The sequence below is a fragment of the Ictidomys tridecemlineatus genome, chromosome 12 (assembly GCF_052094955.1).
Source record: "Ictidomys tridecemlineatus isolate mIctTri1 chromosome 12, mIctTri1.hap1, whole genome shotgun sequence".
In the NCBI taxonomy this organism is placed as follows: Eukaryota; Metazoa; Chordata; class Mammalia; order Rodentia; family Sciuridae; genus Ictidomys; species Ictidomys tridecemlineatus.
This window is the reverse complement of record NC_135488.1, coordinates 5,512,777-5,534,301: the sequence shown is the minus strand read 5'-3', so window position 1 is coordinate 5,534,301 and position 21,525 is coordinate 5,512,777. Positions and strand designations below refer to the sequence as shown.

The 21,525-nt window shown below is 41.6% G+C and overlaps 1 protein-coding gene across 6 annotated transcripts in view; it reads right to left on the bottom strand.

Moving 5' to 3' along the window:
- Nucleotides 1–18,757, bottom strand: part of LOC144368986 (mitochondrial enolase superfamily member 1-like) — a 34,775-nt gene extending 16,018 nt beyond the window's left edge. For 2 of the 6 annotated variants that reach the window (XM_078027995.1, XM_078027997.1), the window contains exons 1-7: nt 18,610–18,757; nt 14,573–14,681; nt 3,724–3,810; nt 3,314–3,340; nt 1,461–1,533; nt 1,304–1,342; nt 720–802 (exon numbers count right to left, since the gene is read on the bottom strand). In XM_078027995.1, the coding sequence (XP_077884121.1) occupies nt 720–802; nt 1,304–1,342; nt 1,461–1,533; nt 3,314–3,340; nt 3,724–3,810; nt 14,573–14,653 (390 nt within the window). In that variant the 5' untranslated portion in view covers nt 14,654–14,681; nt 18,610–18,757. Of the gene's footprint in view, nt 1–719; nt 803–1,303; nt 1,343–1,460; nt 1,534–3,313; nt 3,341–3,723; nt 3,838–6,147; nt 6,266–14,572; nt 14,682–15,295; nt 15,369–18,609 lie in introns of those variants that run through there. The other 4 variants (XM_078027998.1, XM_078027999.1, XM_078027996.1 and 1 more) reach the window with 4 other exon arrangements.
- Between the last annotated feature and the right edge of the window lie 2,768 nt (nt 18,758–21,525).

The window sequence follows — 21,525 nt, the reverse complement described above, 5'->3', positions numbered from 1 at the left end:
AGTGTCTTTTGTATGCTAATGACATAAACATCAGAGCTGATCACCAGAAAGACCAGGCCCTAATAAGGTGTTAGAACTTCCAACCCCCACCCTAGACCTCTAGAGAGGGGAAGGGATGAAGGTTGAGTTTACTGCCAGTAGCCAATTATGTAATCAACATGCCTACTAAGTGAAGCCTCTAGAAGAACCCAAAAGGAAAGGGTCCAGAGAGCTTCAGGGTTGGTCTGGGTGCCCCTGACACATATTCTGCTCTGTATATCTGCTCTGCCTGGCTGTTCCTGCATTATATCTTTTATAATAAACCAGTAAATGTACACAAATGTTTCCCTAAGTTCTGTGAGCCATTCTAGCAAATAATAAAATTCAAAGGCAGTGGGGGTAGGAGGTGGGTTGGTTGGGTTGTATAGAAACCTCCATTTTCTAGATGGTTGGTCAAAAGCTCAAGTGACAACCTAGACTTGCATGACTGGCATATGAAGTAGGGAAGTCCTGTGAGCCTGAGCCAATAACCTGTGAAGTCTGATGCTAACTCCAGAGTTAGAATTAAGTTGTAGGCCACCCATGGTGCCCACGAGATTAGAGAATTGCTTGGTATAGAAGAAAACTGTCCACATCTGGTGTCAGAGGTGATGTATGACTGCAGAGGTGCGAGTGCAGATGGAAAGCCAGTTTACTTTTCCCCCTTCAGCTTGCCTGCAAAACCAGGTTAAAAAGCCCACGTGCTTTAGTGTGTCATCTGAGTACCCCAGCCAGGCGCATGATGTGGTGTAGGCAGGGTAGCCATGCATCAGCACTTGCTCTTCTGGAAAACACAACACTTGTCAACATCTTGCACCTTCATGGAACTTTGGGTTCAAATTGTCTGCAGCTAAACTGTTGCCCAGAGAGTCCAGCTCTTCTGAGTGCCCTTCACATGCACCCTGCCACAAGTTCAGCCATTTGGGGTATCAATTCCAGGTGATCAAGATACCCTCTCCGAATGCCCTACTCTCCAAGGGTCCCCCTCACCTACAGTAGAACCCTAAAGTCAAACTTTCTGTGAGCAGTGGCTGAAGTGAACCCTGCAGCCAGAGGTCATACCTATGTGGCTTCTTCACCTAGACCCACAATTCTGATTGGGGCCTTAGTTGCTAGGCACAGTGCATCTGGCTGGCCTAGAGTTTGTGATCCTCATGCCTTAATCCCCCGAGTCACCCAGGTTGGCACAGTGCATCTGAGAATAATGTGTACCCATAGAAGACAGGGACACTCAAAAGTGAACAATGATAGAACAAGCAAGGAAGGAAATTTTCTTATAACCTACCTCTTTCTTTTTTACCAATTTGACCTTTCTTCAGTATTTCTGCAAAAAATAAAAATCATCACTCACTCCTTCATCCATCCAACAGGGCCTATGGCTGCTGCGTACACATTTTAGTAAACCAGGAAGCTTCCAGGCCCACTCCTTGCACATGACTCACCATAGGCATCCTCCTCAGTCAGGACATCAGTGATATACCTAAAATCAATGCAGGATAACAACGCCCTGGGATCCTAGCAGCGGGACAGGAAGAGGAAGGCCTCAATCAATTCACAGGCAGATTATGTTTCTAAGATGCTGCTTATTCTGATCTATCAGGCTCATCCTTTCCAGGAAGGGACCTTTGGGATTTGTGTAAAGTTGGTCCTGTCACTCCTTATGTGGAGTCCTTCAGAGGCTCATTGCTGGCCCTGGCAAGCCCTCAATCCCTCATGCCCTGATCCTTCCTTCCCTGCTTCTGCCTTGTTCTTTCCAAAAAACATGGCTTCCCAGAAAGAGGCCCTGGCACAAAACAAACACTTGGCACAACATAAACAAACAGACGGTACCTGACATCCCACTATATACCTGTTCAACCCCTAGGCTGACTCTGCTGAGGGGATGAAGGTGGTCCTGGAGCAGGTTGGTATGGAGGAAAGAAAGCTGCTCTGAGAGCTGGGTCACCCAAGGTCATCCAAGGCCCACTGCTCCTGCAGCCTTGGCAATCTCCTCTCCTGCCAAGTGGAGATAATTTCCTTCCCAGACAGCAAGAGAGTGTGGAATGGGAATGCGTTGACCTTCCTGGACAATGGCCAACTGTGCTCCAGATCAGCTTTTCTTCCTCTGCCCGCTCAGCGTTCTGGCCGCAGGTCAACTTAGGCCTCACACTGGGTCTTCTCCCGACCCCACCGAACAGTCAGGGGAAAAGGAACTAGCAGCTCTGTTCCCACTAATGTCATACAGTAACCATAATAATCCCCCAGAGCTGCTAAAAATCTAAAGCTCTTTCAACCCTGAGATTCTCTTTTGAACAGAGAAGTAGCATTGAAAAGAAGAACAGGTTCCAAAAAATGGAAAGTTCTCAGGTGGGATCTCAGGCACTTTTCTGGTACTCCTCAGATCCTTCTGTTGTGGTGGTCACTAAATACACCCTGGATGAAAGGCTGACCCTTGAGAGGGCCCCCATGCCATCCTTGGCCATATCAGGTGGATGTGACAGCCGCCTCTCTTCACCTGCCTCCAGAGGGAAACAAAGTCTCCTGGCCCAAATGTCTTCAAGGCCATTGTGTTCTTTGCTTTTCATTAATTTTCCTGCTAAATAATAATTTGTGGACCACCAGACATCACACTAAGGCAGGTGCAGCTCACAGTGGCTAATTAATACACTCAGGGTCACTCAGCTAGTTAGTAGTGAAAAACACACTCAGAGCTAGGTCTGCCTGGGTCAGGGGTTCACTCCCCTTTAACCTGCATGGAGTTTTCCTTCTCAGCAGCCAGGTGTTCACCCTGCTATAAACAGGTCAAGGAGAAAGAAAACACCAAGTGTGTAACTTCAGAATCAGTGTGAAGGTCCTTCCCTGCTGGAAATGCAAAGCACAGGTTGCCATGATCTTGCTTTTGGGGTCAAAGTGACCAGATGATGTCTTAACAGAAGTACCTGGCTTTCAGGAGTTTAGGAGGTGCTCTTCTCATTTGGTCTTTAACTCAGGGACTTTGCAGAGGCTCTATGATCTTCTTCTCATAGTCCTCACAGGCAGAGGAGGTGGAGAGGATTTGCATCCCGTGTTATATGTCCCCAGCAGGGGAATACCTTAACTCCCTGCCTCCTGACTTACCACCCCACCTACATAAGCAGAACTGCTACTTCACATATCAGAAAGGGAATATTATATTTTACTGGTTTTTGCTTTATCATCAGTAATCTATAGACTATAGATTCATAGTTTTGAACTTACTTACTGATTATCAAAAGGCAAATAATCCACAAAATCTATTTCATTTAGAAATGATTACAACATTAAAGAAACTACTTACCATATCCACAAGTAACTTACACAGAGGCTTGAAGAAAAAAAAAGAAAAGATATGTAAAGCACATTCATAAAGTACCCATTTTTGTCCCATGTGCTTGTGGCAAACTCGGACTATCAGAGCTTCGGTTCCCCCAGCCACCCACTCACCTCTAATGCTACCCTTATCTCCTGCTGCCTCTTAACCTGTTCCCTTTGCTGTCCCTTTCCATCTTTCTTGGCCCTTTATAATCTAATCCTATAATTTCCTAACTATTGCCAATATCACTCAGGGAAGAAAATAATCAAGTATCTCAGTATTTCCTTTTGGACACCTGTGTTGCACTTGACTTTGGTCTTCTGAGGCTGCTTATAGAGAAAGTCACATGTCCTCCTGTGCCACAGAGCTACACATGTGCTTCGGAGATGATTTACCTTTCCTTCCTGCTTCGCCCACAGGTCCCACACCGAGTTCAGAATGGCTGCTGTTGCCAGGTGCACCACCCCTTTCTCTGGACCAATCTGGGAAGGAAAACATAGCAGCATTTCCTAGACATGAAAAAGACACTTAGGTCCTTTGGCCAGGGACACATTTCAAGAATGAAAAGACAGCAATGGAAATTCATTTAAAGGTTATGCTTTATAGAAAACAATTTTTTTTAGTATTGATTTTTTAGTTGTAGTTGGACATAATACCTTTATTATTTATTTTTATGTGGTGCTGAGGATTAAACCCAGGGCCTCACATGCGCAAGGAGAGTGCTCTACTGCTGAACCAAATCCCCAGCCCCAGAAAACAATTTTTAACCAACAGAAAATTCGTGAAAGTATAAAAACTTGTCTTTTCATCTCTCTCTTTACTAAACCATTTGAGAGTAAAGTTTCAGATAGCTTGTTCTTTTACTCCTAAATACTTTGGTGTATAGTTCCAAAAAAACAAGGACATTCTTCTTCATAACCACAGCACAAGGGTCATATTCAGGAAATAAAATATTGATGGGATAATGGTATTTAAAAGATAGTCCATAATCATAATTCATAATCCATAATCAAATATCATCAATTTTCCCAATAGTACCTTATTTTACCTTGATCCATATTCAATCCTGGAACACGTATTGTATTCAGTTGTCATGGCTCTTTAATGTCTTTTTGTCTGGAACAATTTTTTTTTCTTTTGATGATATTGACATTTTAGAGTAGAGGCCATTTGATATTATCAAATACCCCGCTATATGTGTCAGTCTGTAGTAACTTCATGATTAGATTCAGTTTATTCTTTTTTTTTTTGGCGTAAATGCTGCATAAGTAATTATGTCATTTTGTTTTATTATTATTAGGGTTATTAACTTTCACCACTTGAGTAAGATAGTGTTCATTTGGTTTCTCTACTCTGAAGATACCAGTTTTCTTTTCTAAATAAGAAGATTACTATTGACCCGAAATTTAAGCATACACTTGTGACTCTTGCTTCAATTAACTGTGGCTATGATGGTTGAAATATGGTGATTTTCTAATGTTATCATTCATCTCACACTTGTTAGTTTATACTCTAATGATAAGTTTTCCTTTGCTTATTATCTGAATAGATTCATAAATTCTTATTTCACTCAGTGAGTTTAAATGACATTGCTATCGTATTTATTCTAATGTTACAGTTGTCCCACATTTGGCCAGTGGGAGCTTCTTCAAGATGACACCTTTCAAGGCAAGATACACTTGCTTTGCAGAAAGTAAAACATAAAACCCAAGGCAATATGGAAAGTGCATTCTCTTGTGCCCTTCTTGGTGCATGGATGGGAGACTAGCAGAGTTGGACAAGACAAACCAGTCATCAGGAGACAAGGGCAAAGTCTAGATTACTGGCTTTATCTTACTGTGTTAAAAATCCTTACTCTAAAGCCAGACTCAGAAGGCAAAGAGTTGTATGTTTTCTCTTCTATGTGGAAGTTAGAGAGGAAAAAGGAAGAGAAAGGTATGGGGGAGAGGTGGGATCTCATAAAAATCGAAGGGAGAGGAAAGGGACCAGGGAGTGGGAGAAAGGGAAAGAGGTGGGAATTGCTGGGGAATGATTATTGGCCAAATTATAGTTATATCGTATGCCTGAATGAATATGAAACAACAAATTCCATCATAACTATAATGTACCAATAAGAAGTGTCGAAAGAGTAAAAAAAAAAAACCTTCCTTTAGAAACTTAGTTTTTCATGCTTCAACAGTATTAAGCAGGCTAGGTACTATGGTCTTCTTTATTTCTCTCTCTCTCCTCTCTTTTTTTTTTTTTTTTTAGTACTGGGGATTGAACTCAGAAGCACTCAGCCACTGAGCCACATCCCTGGCCCTATTTTGTATTTTACAGACAGGGTCTGTAAATAAAAATGGGCTGAGGCCCAGCCCATTTTTATTTTTTATTTTGAGATAGGGTTTCATTAAATTGCTTAGTGCCTTACTAAATTGCTAAGGCTTAGATTACAGGCGTGCACCACCACACCCTATTTTCTTTTTAACTTTGCTCTTATTTTACTTCTTAATAACCTCTGCCACAATACCAGAACTGTTCACATTCTCTCTTCCAAAGAAAGGTTGCCCATTCAGCTTTTTATCCTCTAGACCACTGTTTCCAATCTAGGGAGTGGAAAATGAGGTAGATAAGAGACAAAAAGCTTTAAGCCTTACAGAAAGGAACTGATTGCCTCAAAATACTGATTATCTAAATGACTGAAGCCCTAATTTATTTGAATGAAATGCTTTACTTAGAAATTATACAGCCATTACTATTTTCACATTTGCTGCAATCAAAGGACATCTTAGACCATAGTAACTTATTTATAAAAGCTTTTTACAAAATAGGTCTCTTACCCATCTGAGCTGCCCGTCACTGGTGAGCTGCCTGTAGAAGCCTCTGAAATCACTGACAATGTCCTGGAGGTACTTGTGAAGCACATGGTGGGCAAGGGCATTCACAGCACAGATAAAACTATTTTGAAAGAATTCCATTTTTATTGATGTTTATAAAAAACATATTAGTGTATCCAATAAATTGAGAGGAAAATACCACAAACTAATGTAGACATTTTATGAAAAAAAATTAAAGTACCAAAGGTAAATGTTTTGTAAAATTGCTCTAAAAATGTGCATGTCTTATTCTGTGCTTGTCATAACTAATATTCCCCCAAAGCAAAATAGCTGAATCTACATATTGAGTTAAATTTCCTGAATACAGTAAATATGTTTGATTGATTGACATGGGAAAAACAAAACCACAGATCTGTAATATTAAATGATGTTCTAAAAATTATTTTCCTATTCACTTTGTAAGGTGTTCAATCAGATTCAAAACCAAACCCTAGTACTTTATTGTTCCTAAGGAATAAGAACACACTAATTTACAGAAATAAAAGAGAAAAAAAAAAAAGAAAATGCCTCTTCATTATTGACAAGTTTTGAAAATATCTTCAATTTATAAAATCATAATACACTACTAAAACTTAAATGAGGGCTGGGGTTGTGGCTCAGTGGTAGAGTACTTTCTTGGCATGTGTGAGGCACTGGGTTCGATCCCCAGCACCACATAAAAAAACTAAATAAACAAAATAAAGGTATTGTGTCCATCTACAACTAAAAATATTTTTTAAAAATTAAATGAATTTTCAACTAGTATAATATTTATACATACATAAAACTGAACTTCTTATATTGACTTATTTAGGATATACTATATTTTTCATACACAGTTTGAAGGTTAAACTTAATTTGGGTCAATAGTATCATCAATTATTTACTCTTGGTGCTTTAAAAAGCTTTGTTGTGGGGTTGGGGTTGTGGTTCAATGGTACAGTGTTCGCCTAGCACGTGAGGCACTGGGTTTGATCCTCAGCACCACATAAAAATAAAAATAGAGGGCTGGGGATGTGGCTCAAGCAGTAGCACGCTTGTCTGGCATGCGTGCAGCCTGGGTTCGATCCTCAGCACCAGATACAAACAAAGATGTTGTGTCCGCTGAAAACTAAAAAAAAAAAAAATATTAAAATTCTCTCTCTCTCTCTTTAAAAAAAAATAAAAATAGAGATATTGTGTCTACTTTTAAAAAACTAAAAAATAAATATTGAAAAAAGCTTTGTTATGTTATTTAAGCTGAAGAGGGGTTGCATACAAAGTAGATCAGTGGTATAGGGCCTGCCTAGCATGTGTGAGGCCCTGTATTTGATTACTAGCATCACCAAAAAAAGAAAAGATGAATAAATAACAAATTATATAAGAAAGGCCTTTCTTATCCTCTACTCATTCTATAAAACATAGTTTATATGTACATCACCAAGATAGTCAACTCAAGTCATCAACTTAGCCCCAAAGCTATTAATTTATTACAGAAAATTTTGACCAGTTAGTTTGGTATTGCTCTGCTTCCAATGGAAAAAAAATTAGGTCATTTAATAGGATAGTTGAAGGGATGTGGGTTTACTATCAATCAGACCTTATGAGAAAGACATTCTGAAAGTAGTACCACATGCTCTTAGGATGTGCCTGGCCTGTGTGAGACAGCTCTCAGATGACTGTACATTGCTAATGGATATAGCATTTAGGGCTGAACTAGCCGTTCTGGGTTCTCTAGGGCTTTTGTTAATGGGATCCACAATCATTCTAGTTCAGATATTCCTTCCCTAGAATTGTAAAAAGACAGAATCTTCCTCATTCCTTGATGAATGAGGTTCTCGGATTTTAAAAAAATCTGAAGAGTAAGACAGTGACTCATAGTGAGGTATATTATTATCTACCTCAAACCTTGGCCTCATGTTTTTTATTGTTGCTATAATTCACTGACTAAAGGAGCCTGTGGTTTGCATCAAAACAGAAGATGCATATAACAAAAGCTAAAGATGAGCTCATCCTTTATGGTTCTAAAAGATGAGGCCACACTGAAATATTCAGCTATCTATGTGGATTTTTCTTGTTTGACATAAAGGCACTGTGAGAAGTTAACTCAAACTTGTTGCATTCAGTAGAAATTTGGGTTGTGATGTTGATGCTGGCTCCCTGACAGTGCAATGTCACAGGAGACGGCAAACTTTGGAGAGGAGTGCTGCTAGAAGCAGCCTGCAAGAGCCAACAGCAGCCTAGTTGCCATCTGCCCTCTCCACACACCTCAAGGAAGGGCCTAAACACCAGGAGAGGGATTCCTTCTGGCCAAAGCAACCAGCTCAAAGTGAATCAAGTCTATACTAGCTCAAGGGAAGAATCTCTGTCTACACTAGGTCAAGAGGAGCCAGTCCCCATCTATACTGGCTTGAGGCAAGTATCTCAACTGAACAGGAGAGGGGAGGCACAGTGGTCCAGGCCTTGCAGAGGACAGCTGCTGGGCTCCTGCCTTTGCCCTGAAGCTTCTCTCCTTCTTACCTCTCTTTAATCTGCCTTAAAAAAATCTCTGAAATGTCAATTTTACTATACAATTTGTAAGACACATAAATTTATCAAGAAGCATCTTTGCTGTTCTAGAAGTATGGGAGAAAGGACAGAGAAGAGCAGGGCAGGGGGAAGTGTCCTAGGGAAAGTCTCTGATGGGGCTAGGGCTGTAGCTCAGTGGTAGAGCACTGAGCTACATGTGAGAGGCACTAGGTTCAATCTTCAGCACCACATATAAATAAATAAAGATATTGTGTCCATCTACAACTAAAAAAAAAGTCTCTGATGCCTCTCCCAGGTGGGGGCAGAGGAGACTTCTAGTGGATCCAGCTTTGCTCCTGTCTAGAACCTGTGCAGAGAAGCCTGAGCCACTTTGCACACCACACTCCTGCAGCTGTTTAGTCCACACAGATGCCCATGCCATGATGTCAGGATCACAGAGCACAGGGTCTTCTGGCTGTCTGTTGGCTTTGTCTATCTCAGCTCTCCATTTTCACTGGAGCCCACTCTGTTCCTGAATCTAGCCCATTTCTGCCCTTCTTACATTGGAACCATTTTTTTTCTGAATGCTGGCCCACAAGGCAGTTGCTGAGTGCAGGTGCAGTTCTTGTTGTTATAAGATTGCCCTGTGACCCACCTACTAAGCATCATCCAGGGGTTAGGCATGTGGTGCACAGGGTCGCCCAGGGAGGCTGTGCTGGGAGAGGAGGTCTTTGCATATAGGAAGCAGGCATGCTGGCTTTACCATTGCCCTTCTGCCCTGCCTTCTTGGCCTGCGTAGGCAGCTGCTGCTCACAGGTAAGATGAAGGTGGAAGGGCAGGCTGACTGGCATTCTTCTTTGGAAAGACACTGGAAGGAAAGTTCCCTGGGGCCCAGGCAAGGCCCAATCCTGTTGATGCACAGGCTTCACCAGGAACACGCAGCCTGCGCCCTGGGTTATCTGGTGCTGGAGTATCAGGTAGGAAGCTATCACCTCATCGTATTTTCAATTTGCCAGGGACACTCAGGTATTTTATGGGTCATAATCCATGTCAAAACTGATGATTACAATTGCAGAGTCTGGGTGTTAGGGGATTGGCTCACTAGAACAACTGGGTGAATATTCTTCACCCTGGCTCAGTCATGGGTGCCCCATTATTTGCTCTACGGTGGGCCTCTGCATGGAGTCCACTGTCAGTATTTGTTGACAAGGCTCCATGCTCCTGTGGAAATATGCTGGGGAATGGTGCACCTTACATGCATGATTACCTCCTTCAGCTGCTTAGCAGTAGCTCCATACATAAATGGGCACATTGCTGGCACCATCAAGTACAAAAGACACCCAGGCTACAGATGTCCACCAGGGGGCCCCCATATTTTTTTCCCTCTAGATGACTTCAGCGGCAAGGTATTAGAGAGTGACCCAGAACTTGTTCAGCTTCTGCCCCGTCATGAATCTGGTGCTCAGGCTGAAGTTCAAGAGTTTGCTGTTGCCTCTGGTGCCCACCAGCATGTTCTCTGCATTCAGATCTAGGTGCTCAATGCCCTTCTTAATCTCTCACAATCTGCCTGAATGGTCTCTTGGCCTCCTCCTGCATGCCATCAACATCCAGGATGAGGTGTATGCCATAGCTATATGCCATAGCTGGATATTTTCAATGGTCTCAATGATCTGAAAGAGGTGGATCACACTTCGGCGTTCCATGGCCATCAGCATATATAGTTTGGATGGGATGTTTTGCTCTAACTTTGGCAGAACTTTCACCGTCATCTCTGTCCTGGTGAGGAGCTGGTGGACTAGTTTCATTTGGGCAAAGCCACCCTGCCCGATGTCCACCAGGACCTGATAATAGTCCATGAAGGTGGTTTTATAGCAGGAGCTAGACCCCGGTAGTACTACACTACTCTGACTGCTCTCACTACACATCCCAAACAGGAACACCAACTAATGATACTAGCTGAAACAAAACAAAACCAAGCCAAAAAATAAACAAAAAACTACCAAAACAAAAAATATCTCTCTCTCTCTCTCTCTCTCTCTCTCTCTCTCTCTCTCTCTCTCTCTCTCTTTATATATATATCTCAAAAGACCACAACCACCCATCACAAACCATCAAAGGTACTATCTGGGAGTCCAACAGATTACCACCAAAAACTTTCTATACTTGTGGACAAAAACCCACCACAGTCAGCCTCTTATATAACTGATGCTTGAAATTCCCTTAAAATGGCTTCTTGGGTAGTCAGGACAAGAAATGGTGCAGTCACAATTGAACATAACTGCCAGTGGGCATCTCACTTTTTGACCTCCAGGACATTTTTTACTTTCATAAGAAGTATAAGAAAAGAGTCTGGAAGCTTTTTGTATCCGTGGGTTATAAAGATGGATATTTACTTGCTTAGAAATTAAAATCTGTGGGCTGGGGTTGTAGCTCAGTGGTAGAGCACTTGCCTAGTACGTGTGAGGCCCTGGGTTTGATCCTCAGCACCACATAAAAATAAATAAATAAAATAAAGGTGTTATGTTCAACTACAACTAAAAAATAAATATTAAAAAATAAATAAATAAAATAGAGGTCCATCAACAACTAAATTTTTTAAAAAGTGTATGTATCTAATAACAGAAAAAAGAAAATGAACAAAAAAGAAATTAAAATTTGTAGGATTAAAAAAAACTATAGTTTTATGAAGCATCAGTAGTGACTGATACTGATGTACTCAGGCAAAAACACTAATAAAAGGCAAGAGGAGGAAAAAAAGAAACTTGGATTGTAGTGGTCTGACTTCAGCATGGAGAAATTCAAGTTTGTGTGTCTAATGGGATGGGTGGAAATTCATCTGGAAAAATTGGCCTTTGAAAGGCAGCTTCTTGCTGACTAAACCCAAGGGTTTTCTCCTAGACCTTGATTCTGTGGCAACCTCCAGCACTGGAAGTTCACTCAGCAAAGCTTGTGGATGACCATGGATGTCTGAGCCCAAGTGGTAGCATGACTGTATTTTTGTTTATTTACACTTTCCTGCTTTGGGCTGGGGCTCGGTGGTAGAGCACTCGCAGGGCATGCCTGAGACACTAGTTCAATCCTCAGCACCACATAAAAATAAAATAAAGGTATTGTGTCCACATACAACTAAAAAATACATATTAAAAAAATTTCCTCCTTTTTAACCTCTCTTTCCTTTCCTATTTTTTTAATAGCTTGGTATTACATCATACACATCATTACACACTTATCTAAACCCACAGAATGTGCAATACCCAGTGTGAACCCCAATGTAAACTATATTCTTTTGGGGATCATGATGTGTCAATGTGGGTTCACTAATCATAACAAAGGTACCAATCACTCCAGCAGCACACAATGATAAGAGGGAGGCTGTGGGTGTGTGGGGCGGGTACACACAGCTTGATTTTGCTGTGAACCTAAGACCACTCTAAAAAAATTGTCATTTAAAAAAAAAAAAAAAAATATATATATATATATATATATATATATATATATATATATGTATATATATATAAAGAAAGCAGGAGACATTAATAATAATTAAGTAAATTTGATAAAAATATGAGTTAAAAACCACCCAAGAAAAACAACACTGATCTATTCTATACATTATAATACAACCTTTCCTCCCTACCTCTCACACACATGAACATTCTTTATGGGAACAAGAAAAATACTTTTTTTTTCCTTTCTGCTCTATTCTAAAAGAATGATTAGGCTGACTGACAGAGGCTGTGGGGAATGGAGATGAGCTAATGGAATTTTGCATCTTTAGTGCAAGGGCCATGTAGCTTTTCGAATGAGACTGCAGTCAGTCATGTGAAATATATAGCAAGGTCAAAGTTAAAATGGGTTCTGTCCGGCTGTGGTCGGAAAAAGGGGGAAGCCAACAACATTAGCACATAAGAGCCATGCCATAAAGACAGGAGAGTTGACCCGCCGCTGCCCAAGATGTCCCTCAGGACAGTGGGTGGGGCTGAGAGTATGGGGCGATGTCAGGGAACAAACACTGAGCTCAGCAACACCCGAAAAGAGCTTCTTATTATCCCTGTGCTCACGGTCCTTCCATTGTGCACCTACCCACAGTAGCAAAACTCAAAGTCTTAGCTGTTAACAGAGAATGGTTCCAGGGGCCTGTCCCTATTTTGTAAGTTTACTGTGCATTTTACAAAACCTTCAGGGGCCATGCTTTGTAGTTTGTAGTATGAAGAATGACAGTAGCTTCATAAAGCGCTCAATGTACAGATAGCGATGATTAAAGTTTCAGAGGAGTTAAAATACAGCTTATAAATCTACCCTGGAACTGCGTTTGGTGGCACACACCTGTAATTCTAACAACTCAGGAGGCTGAGGCAGGAGGATTGTAAGTTCAAAGCCAGCCTCAGCAACTTAGTGAGGCCCTAAGCCTCAAAATAAAATATAAAAAGGGCTGGGGATGTGGCTCAGTTAAGCACTCTTGGGTTCAATCCCTGTTACGAAAAACCAACCAACCAATCAAAAAACTACCCTGGTCAGTGGTCACTGTCTTGGGGAAAACTTTTACACTAAATTGTTAATGGTGTGTGTGGAGGGAGGCAGATCATTGCCTGGTCTCTTCCATCTGCCTAGTAAGTGCCTATTTATTCTCAGAGCCTTTCCTCAAAGCATCACCTCTTCTCTGAAGCTTGCCCAAAGCCACCTGAGCAGAGCAAAGTAACCCCTTCACTTTGCAACAATCCTCACTCTGTACCATGATCCTATTTTTTTTTTTTTGTAGTACTGGGGAATAAAACTGGAGCACTCTTACCCGTAAGCTACATCCCCAGCTCTTTTTATTTTGAGACAGGGTCTCACTAAGTTGCCTGAGCTGCCCTTGAATTTATGATCTTTTGTCTCAGTCTCCTGAATAGATGGGATCACAGGTCACCACTGCACCCAGCTGGATTTTGTCTTTTGTGACTGTTTCCTCAATAAATCTGTACACTTCTTGTCATTCACACACACGCACACACTTCCTTCATCTGCTTGACAATATTAAAATCTTTCCGTAGGGCAAGATTTTTATCCTACAGCTACCTAGAATGCTGATGGTGTAAATAATCATGAGGGAAGAGTCATATTGCCACAAAAGTTAGATAACCTGTTTTACCCCTTTCCCTGATAGTTTCTCTTCACCCTATCATGATTTGGCTTCAGCCTCTAATGATCCACTGAAAATGATCTGGCAAAGGTCGCCTTTTTGTACTTCTTGAATTTTATAGCATGTGCATGTACGCACACAAAAAAGTTGCATTTAAATGTTCTAGAGAACAAGTGCTTTAGGAAGCAGCTGAGTAGCTCTCTGGGCCTCGGTTTCCTCATCTCTTAAAAAAATGAGGGGGCTCAACATTGTCTCTAAGATCTTGGCCAGCTGAGAAAAGTTACATTATGTTCAGTGCCTTCAGTTTAGGAAAATGGGGGAGGGGAGAAGAATCACTTAAACATGGCTCAATATGCCCCACAAAGAACTGGCCCCTCAAAGCAACTTTGTGTAAAATATTTTGAAAACTAGGTAGACTCACAGTGCACACCACAATAAACCTAGCTGTGTGAACTTACATCTGCTCCCTCCACCACCCTTGGTCACTTTCCTAGTATAGGTCCTCAAAGATCTACAGAAGCCAAGAATTAAGAGAAGATGAATAGCATTCTGGTAGTCACCATTCAATACAGAGAAACAGATCCAGAGTCAAGGGTTCCCACAGTCTATAGATGGCTGTAAGAGGAGAGGCCAAATGCTGCACCTTTTAATTTCTCCCAGCAAAATAAGTATTGTTTTTAATCCCTTTAAGAAGTGTAAATACAGAAAAAAAATAGGTCAGAACTGGAGTCTAAGTGAAAAACGAATCATTCTAGAATCTCAAGAGAATCATCAACTCACCAACTTCAGTGCCTTTTCCCAGAGTGAAGGTAATTCCATATCCCTTGAGTCCATCTCCCGCATCAGTCTCCAGGACAACATAGGCAGCCGAGTAGTCAGGGTCTGTATGCTGCAGGAAAGGTGACCCATACCCCCCCAAATGCAAATGTAAGAAACCCAGAAATAACCATGACAATGACACCTGAAACAGAAAATGCAATAAGGGACATGTCAAGAAGAGATCCAATCTGATGGAAGAGTTGACGAACCTCAAAGAAAATGCAGGAGATCTGAATGGACCAAAGGAAAGCCCTGATTGGTTCGCATCCGTTCAACAAATACAATGTATATTTTTTTTTCTTTGGTGCTGGGGATAGAATACAGGTCCTGGAGCATACTAAAGCATACCCTGTACCACTGAGCTACATCTCTAGTCCCAGATGTATACATTTTTTAATGCCAATTTGCAATATAAAAAAATTGGTGTTCAGCTGGGTGTGGTGATGCATGCCTGTAATCCCAGTGGCTCGGGAGGCTGAGGCAGAAAGATCATAGGTCAGCCTCAGCAACTTGGCAAGGCTCTGAGTAACTTAATGAGACCCTGTCTCAAAATTTAAAAAAAAAAAAAGGTTAAATAAAGGGCTGGAGACATGGCTCAATGGTTGTGTGCCCTTGGGTTCAACGCCGGGTACAAGAAAAAAAAAAGTCATTTGCTCAATTTCATATTATTATCATTGGCATTACCGATATTGTCATTTGTGGTGCTGGTGATCAAACCCAGGGCTTCATACATGCTACCAAAGTGCTCTACCACTGTGCAATGTTTCCAGGTCTCAGTTCAATTTTAAACCCAAGAATTTCCAATCACAGCTCACTGAACAGAGTTATGTTGGCAAGTAGCTTAAAATTGAACAAGCCAAGGTTTCAGAAAGCTCTTACATAAAATTGGACTGATCTTCACTGCAATAGTTTATAGCAGGGATGATAAATATAACAGTGCAAGTTCAGAGACCACTGGCAGAAAAAGAAGTAAAGCTTCAAGACAAATTAACCCATTTTGTTGTTGTTTTCTATTGTTTTTATTTTTTTATGGTACTGGGGATTGAACCAGGGGTGTTTTATCTCTGAACTACATACCCAGCCCTTTTATTCTTTTATTTTGAGACAAAGTCTCACTAAGTCACCAAAGCTGGTCTTGAATTTGCAATTGATCCTCCTGCCTCGGCCTCCCAAGTCACTGGGATTACAAGTGGGTGCCATCAAGCCTGGCTAGAGAAGAGTCTTAATGGGAGTGTGCAGTTAGATGGGAAAGCCTTGGAGAGGGAAGAAGGGGGCCAGTGCAGGAAGAAGGAGTAGTCAGAAAGGCTGAGGCTGGGAGCTAGACAGCCTCACAAGGAAGAGACAGCAGATGTTCAAAATGCATGGAGCATAAAGGTCCCTGGAAGGAGAAAAAAACTGAAGGCAATTCCAAGAGAAGGAAGGAAAGAGTAGTCAATTTCAGATTAAGAAGGAAGGAGATGTAAAGGATAAGGCAACAGACCTAGAGCAGGAAGTTTGGGGATGAGAGGAAGAAACCAAAGGGAGCTAGAAAGGTGTGAGGATCAAATTCAGACTCTTCTAAAGGGAAAGCTCTGTCCATGTGGGATGGAAGAGAACCAAAGGAAATAAGGAAGTACTGAAGGACAAAGGGATATAAGTGGGAGCCTTGAGAATAAATAAGGGAAGGAGAATAGATTAGCTTTGGAGCAGGACATGATAAAGAATAAAGGGAAAGAGGAAAAGAGGTTGGTTTGGAGACAGGTGTGCAGAGATGGGGCCAAGAGTATGACTGTCTTCAGTCTTCTCAGTGATGCAGTAGGCAACATCTTCTAACTGCTGGGAGGACAGGACTAGGGATTAAGGGAGCTCACAGATAAGGAGCAAATAAGAGAGAAAATACTGCAAGGAGGTGGCCAGTGGGCAGCTGAGCTGAGATGCGAGCTCACAGCTGTGGGGCTTTCTGGGTGCTTGATGAGTGTTGGGAAGCAAGAAATTAGTAAATACATGCAGGCTGAATGCTCCATGTTTCCAATAAGGGCAGAAAGAAATGATCAGGAACTTCTGCTTTAACAGATTTTGAAGAGAGTTTCAGGACTTCTTTATAAAAATATCAGACTTCTCATCAGGAAGTTTTGCTCTGCTAAATGCTGAAAAGAAGCTGAAGTGCTGAGTTCAGCATGGCCAGAGGGCAAATGAAGCAATCACGGTGGAGAACTGCAAAGCAGCTTGTTCTGCTAAACACTTGAGAGTCAGCACATAACATACACTCTATTTCCTGAGGAGAAATGCTTATGTGTTTATGAAATTGCAATACAGGTATCAGATAATTTTTCCTCACCTAGGGGTCATACACCACTCAGTCCCAGAAACAAATGCTACTTCTTAAACCCTCCTATAATAAAATAGTTTATCATAACATTTCACAAATTCAAAGCTCAGGGCTAGGTCAGAGTTCTTTCTGCTTTCAGTTTCCTCTTATGTAAATAGTAATTATAGCCAATTCTTATTGAGGACCTTCTCTCTGTCAGCTCTTTTCAGGTATCTCATTTTACATGCATGAAGTAGACACCACTGTACTCATTTTATAGATGAGAAAGCCTAGGCTTAGAATGTGTGGTTTACCCACAGCTGTCAAGCTTCAGAGGGGCAAATGCAGTAGCACTCAATTCAGTGTTTGCACTTTTACAAATCAGTAAAATTTCAAATATTTATTTGGAGGTCCACAGGGGATCATCAACTGGATTTACAAAAAGTCATTTATCATAATATCATTTGTGAAAGGACTTGTAGGAATTTTGAAAAGCAGTAAGATGCTAATGCCAGAATAAGGGATACTTTTTTTAATAACATTATTTAGCATGTTTTGAGAGGACTATTAGAAAATTCTTTTACAAAGAATTTCAGGTTCGTAAAGAGCAGAGAAAAATGTAAAGAACACCAATCTGCCATCTACCCATCTTGGAAAGTAAAACATCACAGTGTGAATAAAGAGTACTTGGGTACCTTTCCTCACCCCATTTCCTCTTCATCCCTACAAGGAAACATTTTCCTAATTTTGGTTATTTCTCACTTTGGGGCAAGTTTCTTTACATTCCCTACATATGGAGTCAACTTTTTCTAGTGTGGCCATCTCACCAGAGGAGCAAAGTGGGGCACAGTCCCCGTGAAGACCCTTCTCAGAGGCTGAGGATGTACTCCGAGGTAGAGTGCTTGCCTAGTATGCCACAAGTCCCAGAGATGGATTCCCCAGCACTGCAGAAGGAGGAAAAATCCCCAAAACAAAATCCTGCTCAGAACTTTTATATTTAGGAACACCACTAGAGACAGCTGGGAGGTGGGGGCGCTGGGATAGGGAGAGGGGTCCCTCTGACATTCTTATTAAGGGGAAAAAGCCCTTCAATATTTTGCATAACTCCTTACAGTGACAAAACCTTCCTAACCAAGTTTCTAAGTACAGTAATTTCACAAGTCTTCTCCTATGTGACTCGAGTTTTTTTCGGTGCTTAGTTTCTCATTCCAACGGTGACCCTTTCGTTTCATAGTCCCAAAAGGCACAAAGAAGTTTGGGTCTTCTCCAAGGCACACAGCAAAGTTGTGGCAGGGGCAGGATCACCACTCCAGACTCCCAGCACCAGACTTCCTGGTCTCTGTCACTTCAAATCCTATCAAGTTCTCCGCGGGGAAGCTGTCAGCACTTTTTTTCTCGGGTTTCCTTGGTGAGGACCCTACAAAACTCTTCTGCACTTATTGCATAATAAGCACTCTCCCCTTTCCAGGAAAACGTGAATCAAAAAAAGTAAAACCAAGACATTTCAAATGCAGGCAAATAAAATACTATAAATAAGGGGGGGAAAATAAACCGGAAAGGTGGAGAGTTTCTGGCTGCTTCCTCAGAGATAGAAAAAGCGTCCACCTTCCCCGCGCTTCCAGTTCCCACTGTACTGAAGCCAGGTAAAGCCCGCGACTCGCGGGCCTGGGTGTTGTCCCGGCGGCGCCTGAGGGCGGTGGGTCACGCTTACCATGGCGTCTGAGCCGTGCCCCCCGCCCCCCCAGCGACGTGGGGAAGCGCATGTCCCAGACCGAGAGGCGGGAGATCCTGCCGCGCGCAAGGGAGCCGTCAGCTGCGGTCGGGACGCAGAAGAGCGGCGGGGCGGGGCAGCCTCGCGGAAAGGCGAGCGCTGATTGGTCGCCCGTGGGGGGGGCCGCGGCCACGCACGTGGACTTGGCCTCTCGGGCGCTGCAAGTTCAGCTCCCCCGGATTCGCCCGCTTTTCTCGGAGTTTGCGGTTCAGGCTGGCTCGCGCGGCCTACGCGAGGGTTCCCTCCCAGTCTAGATGGTCCCTGGGGGAGAAGGAGGTGCGTGTACCACGGGCAGCCCGGCGCAAACCTGCCCCGCCTGGACTGGAAGGGAAGGGACTTACCAGGAGCCGCGCCCCAGAGGAAGAAACCAAGTGCGACCTGGAAGCAGGTGTGGGCCTGTGGCTCGGCCCCGCTCCAGACAGCATGTCCCCAGGAGGGTAGTGGACTAGAAAATAATATTTATTTATATGTGGTGCTGAGGATCGAACCCAGGGCCTTGAATGGGTGCTCTACCGCTGAGCCATATAACCCCAGTCCCCCTAGATCTCGTTAAACGCCCTCAGTCTTTTTGCCACCGGACAAATTAGAAGTTAGTAGGGATTACCTACTCCATTTACAGCTAGTGAAAGAAAGGCACCTGGTATTGGTTATCAATATATATTGCCAACTCCAGGGCAGCTACTTAAAAAAATGGGGAAGAAAAGTATAACTGGTATGTTAAGAGAGAGAATACAATCATGTAAAATCCTCAGTTCACAAAGGGCGGGAAAAGAATGGAAAGCAAAAATAGGAACAAAGAACAAAGAAACGAATAAAAATAGTGACACATGTAGTAAATATTAATAAAAACTGAATATAAGTGGTCTACATGCACCAATTAAAAGACAGAAATGGCTATGTTAAAACAAATATAGATTACAAGTAAATGGTCTGTGTCCCCCCACCATGTTGAAATTTACTGATATGATAGTATTAAGACATGGGATTAGGAGGTTGTTAAAATCATGAGGGCTCTGCCTTCATGAGTAGAATTAGTAACCTTGTAAAAGGATGGGAAGGAATAGCATTCACTGCTTCTTCCTTGTGAGGGCAGTGTTCAAGAAGCTCTCTTGGGGCTGGGGATGTGGATCAAACGGTAGCGCGCTCACGTGGCATGCGTACGGCCTGGGGTTCCATCCTCAGCACCACATATAAAACAAAGACGTTGTATCCGCCGATAAGTAAAAAATAAATATTAAAACTCTCTCTACTCTCTCACTCTCTCTTTAAAAAAAAATAAATGAAAAAAGAAGCTATCTTGGAAATAGAAGCCATTGCCCTCTCCAGATACCAAACTGACTAGTGCTTTTGTCTTGGATTTCCTAGCTCCCAGAACTGTGAGGAGATAAATTGTGTTCTTTGTAAATTATCCAATGTATGATATTTTGTAATAGCAACATAAACAGACTGAGACAGGTAGACAAAAAAAAAAAAACATATTGGGCTGGGGCTGTGGCTCAGAGGTAGCACCACTTGCCTGGCATGTGGGAGGCACTGGGTTCGATTCTCAGCACCACATATAAATAAATAAATAAAGGTCTATCAAAAAGTTAAAAAAAATTAAAAAATTTAAAAAGTTACACCATATTAACTCTAATCAAAAGAAAGCAAGTAAGGCTATATTAATTTTAGTTGGAGTAGACTTCAAAGCAAAGAAAGATAGTCAAGGATAAAGCTTGAGGCCAGCTTCTGCAATTTAGGGACACCCTGTCTCAAAATAATAAAAAGGGATGGGGATATAGCACAGTGGTAAAATGGTCCTGGATTTAATCCCTAATCCCTAAAAATAAAATTAAACACTCCAACAATGAATAAAAAGAATTACAGACCCCAACCAAGTAGGCTTTATTCCAGGTGTGCAAAGCTAGTTCAATTATGGAAATCAATCCATCATTTAACAGGCTAAAGAAAATAAATCATGTGATAATAAATGTAGAATAAGCATTTGACAAATCTAATTTGACACTCATTCATAACAAAAACTCAGTAAACTAGGATTAGATGTGAACTTCCATAAGTTGATACGGAATATCTACAAAAGCTCCTATAGCTAAAATCATATTTAGTGTTGAGAAGTTTTACCACCAAGATCAGGAAGGAGCAAGGCAAAAATGTCCCCTCTCATTGCTGCTTTCCAGCATAGTACTGGAAGACCTAGATAATCTAATAAGACATAAAAAGAAAATAGCAGGTATATGTGTTGGGAAGGAAGAAATAGAACTGTCTTTGTTCCACTGATGATGATTATCTATAGAAAAATTTGAGCCAAAAAACTACTGGAACTAATAAATGATTATAACAGTTTTTTCATATAAAGTTCACATATAAAAGTCACTTTCTTATACACTTGTCCCAATGAACAAATGGAATGTGAAATTAAATACAACACAATTTACATTAGCACCTGAAAATTGAAATATGGAATGTTTTAATTTCCCTTAAAATCCTCTGTATTCTGCCTATTTATCCCTCCCTCTCTGCTAACCCCTGGCAACCACTGAACTTTGTCTTTTGTTATGTCTTTTCCAGGTCATATGGTCGAACATCCAGTACCTAGTCTCTTTCAGATTGGCTTCTTTCCTTAGTAATATACATCTGCATTCTCTCTGTATTTGTTCCTGGCTTAATACTTCTCCTCAAGGGTTATCATGTATCCAGTTAGTCAGGAAATTCCATATCTTGGCATTTTATATGGAGAATATATGTATATCCTTCCAGAGTGACAAAATAATTTAGAGAATCAGGACTAGGCATCTTAATGACACAACTGGGTAAAGGAATAAAGTCAAGTAGAGAATAAATTAACACCAGAAAACA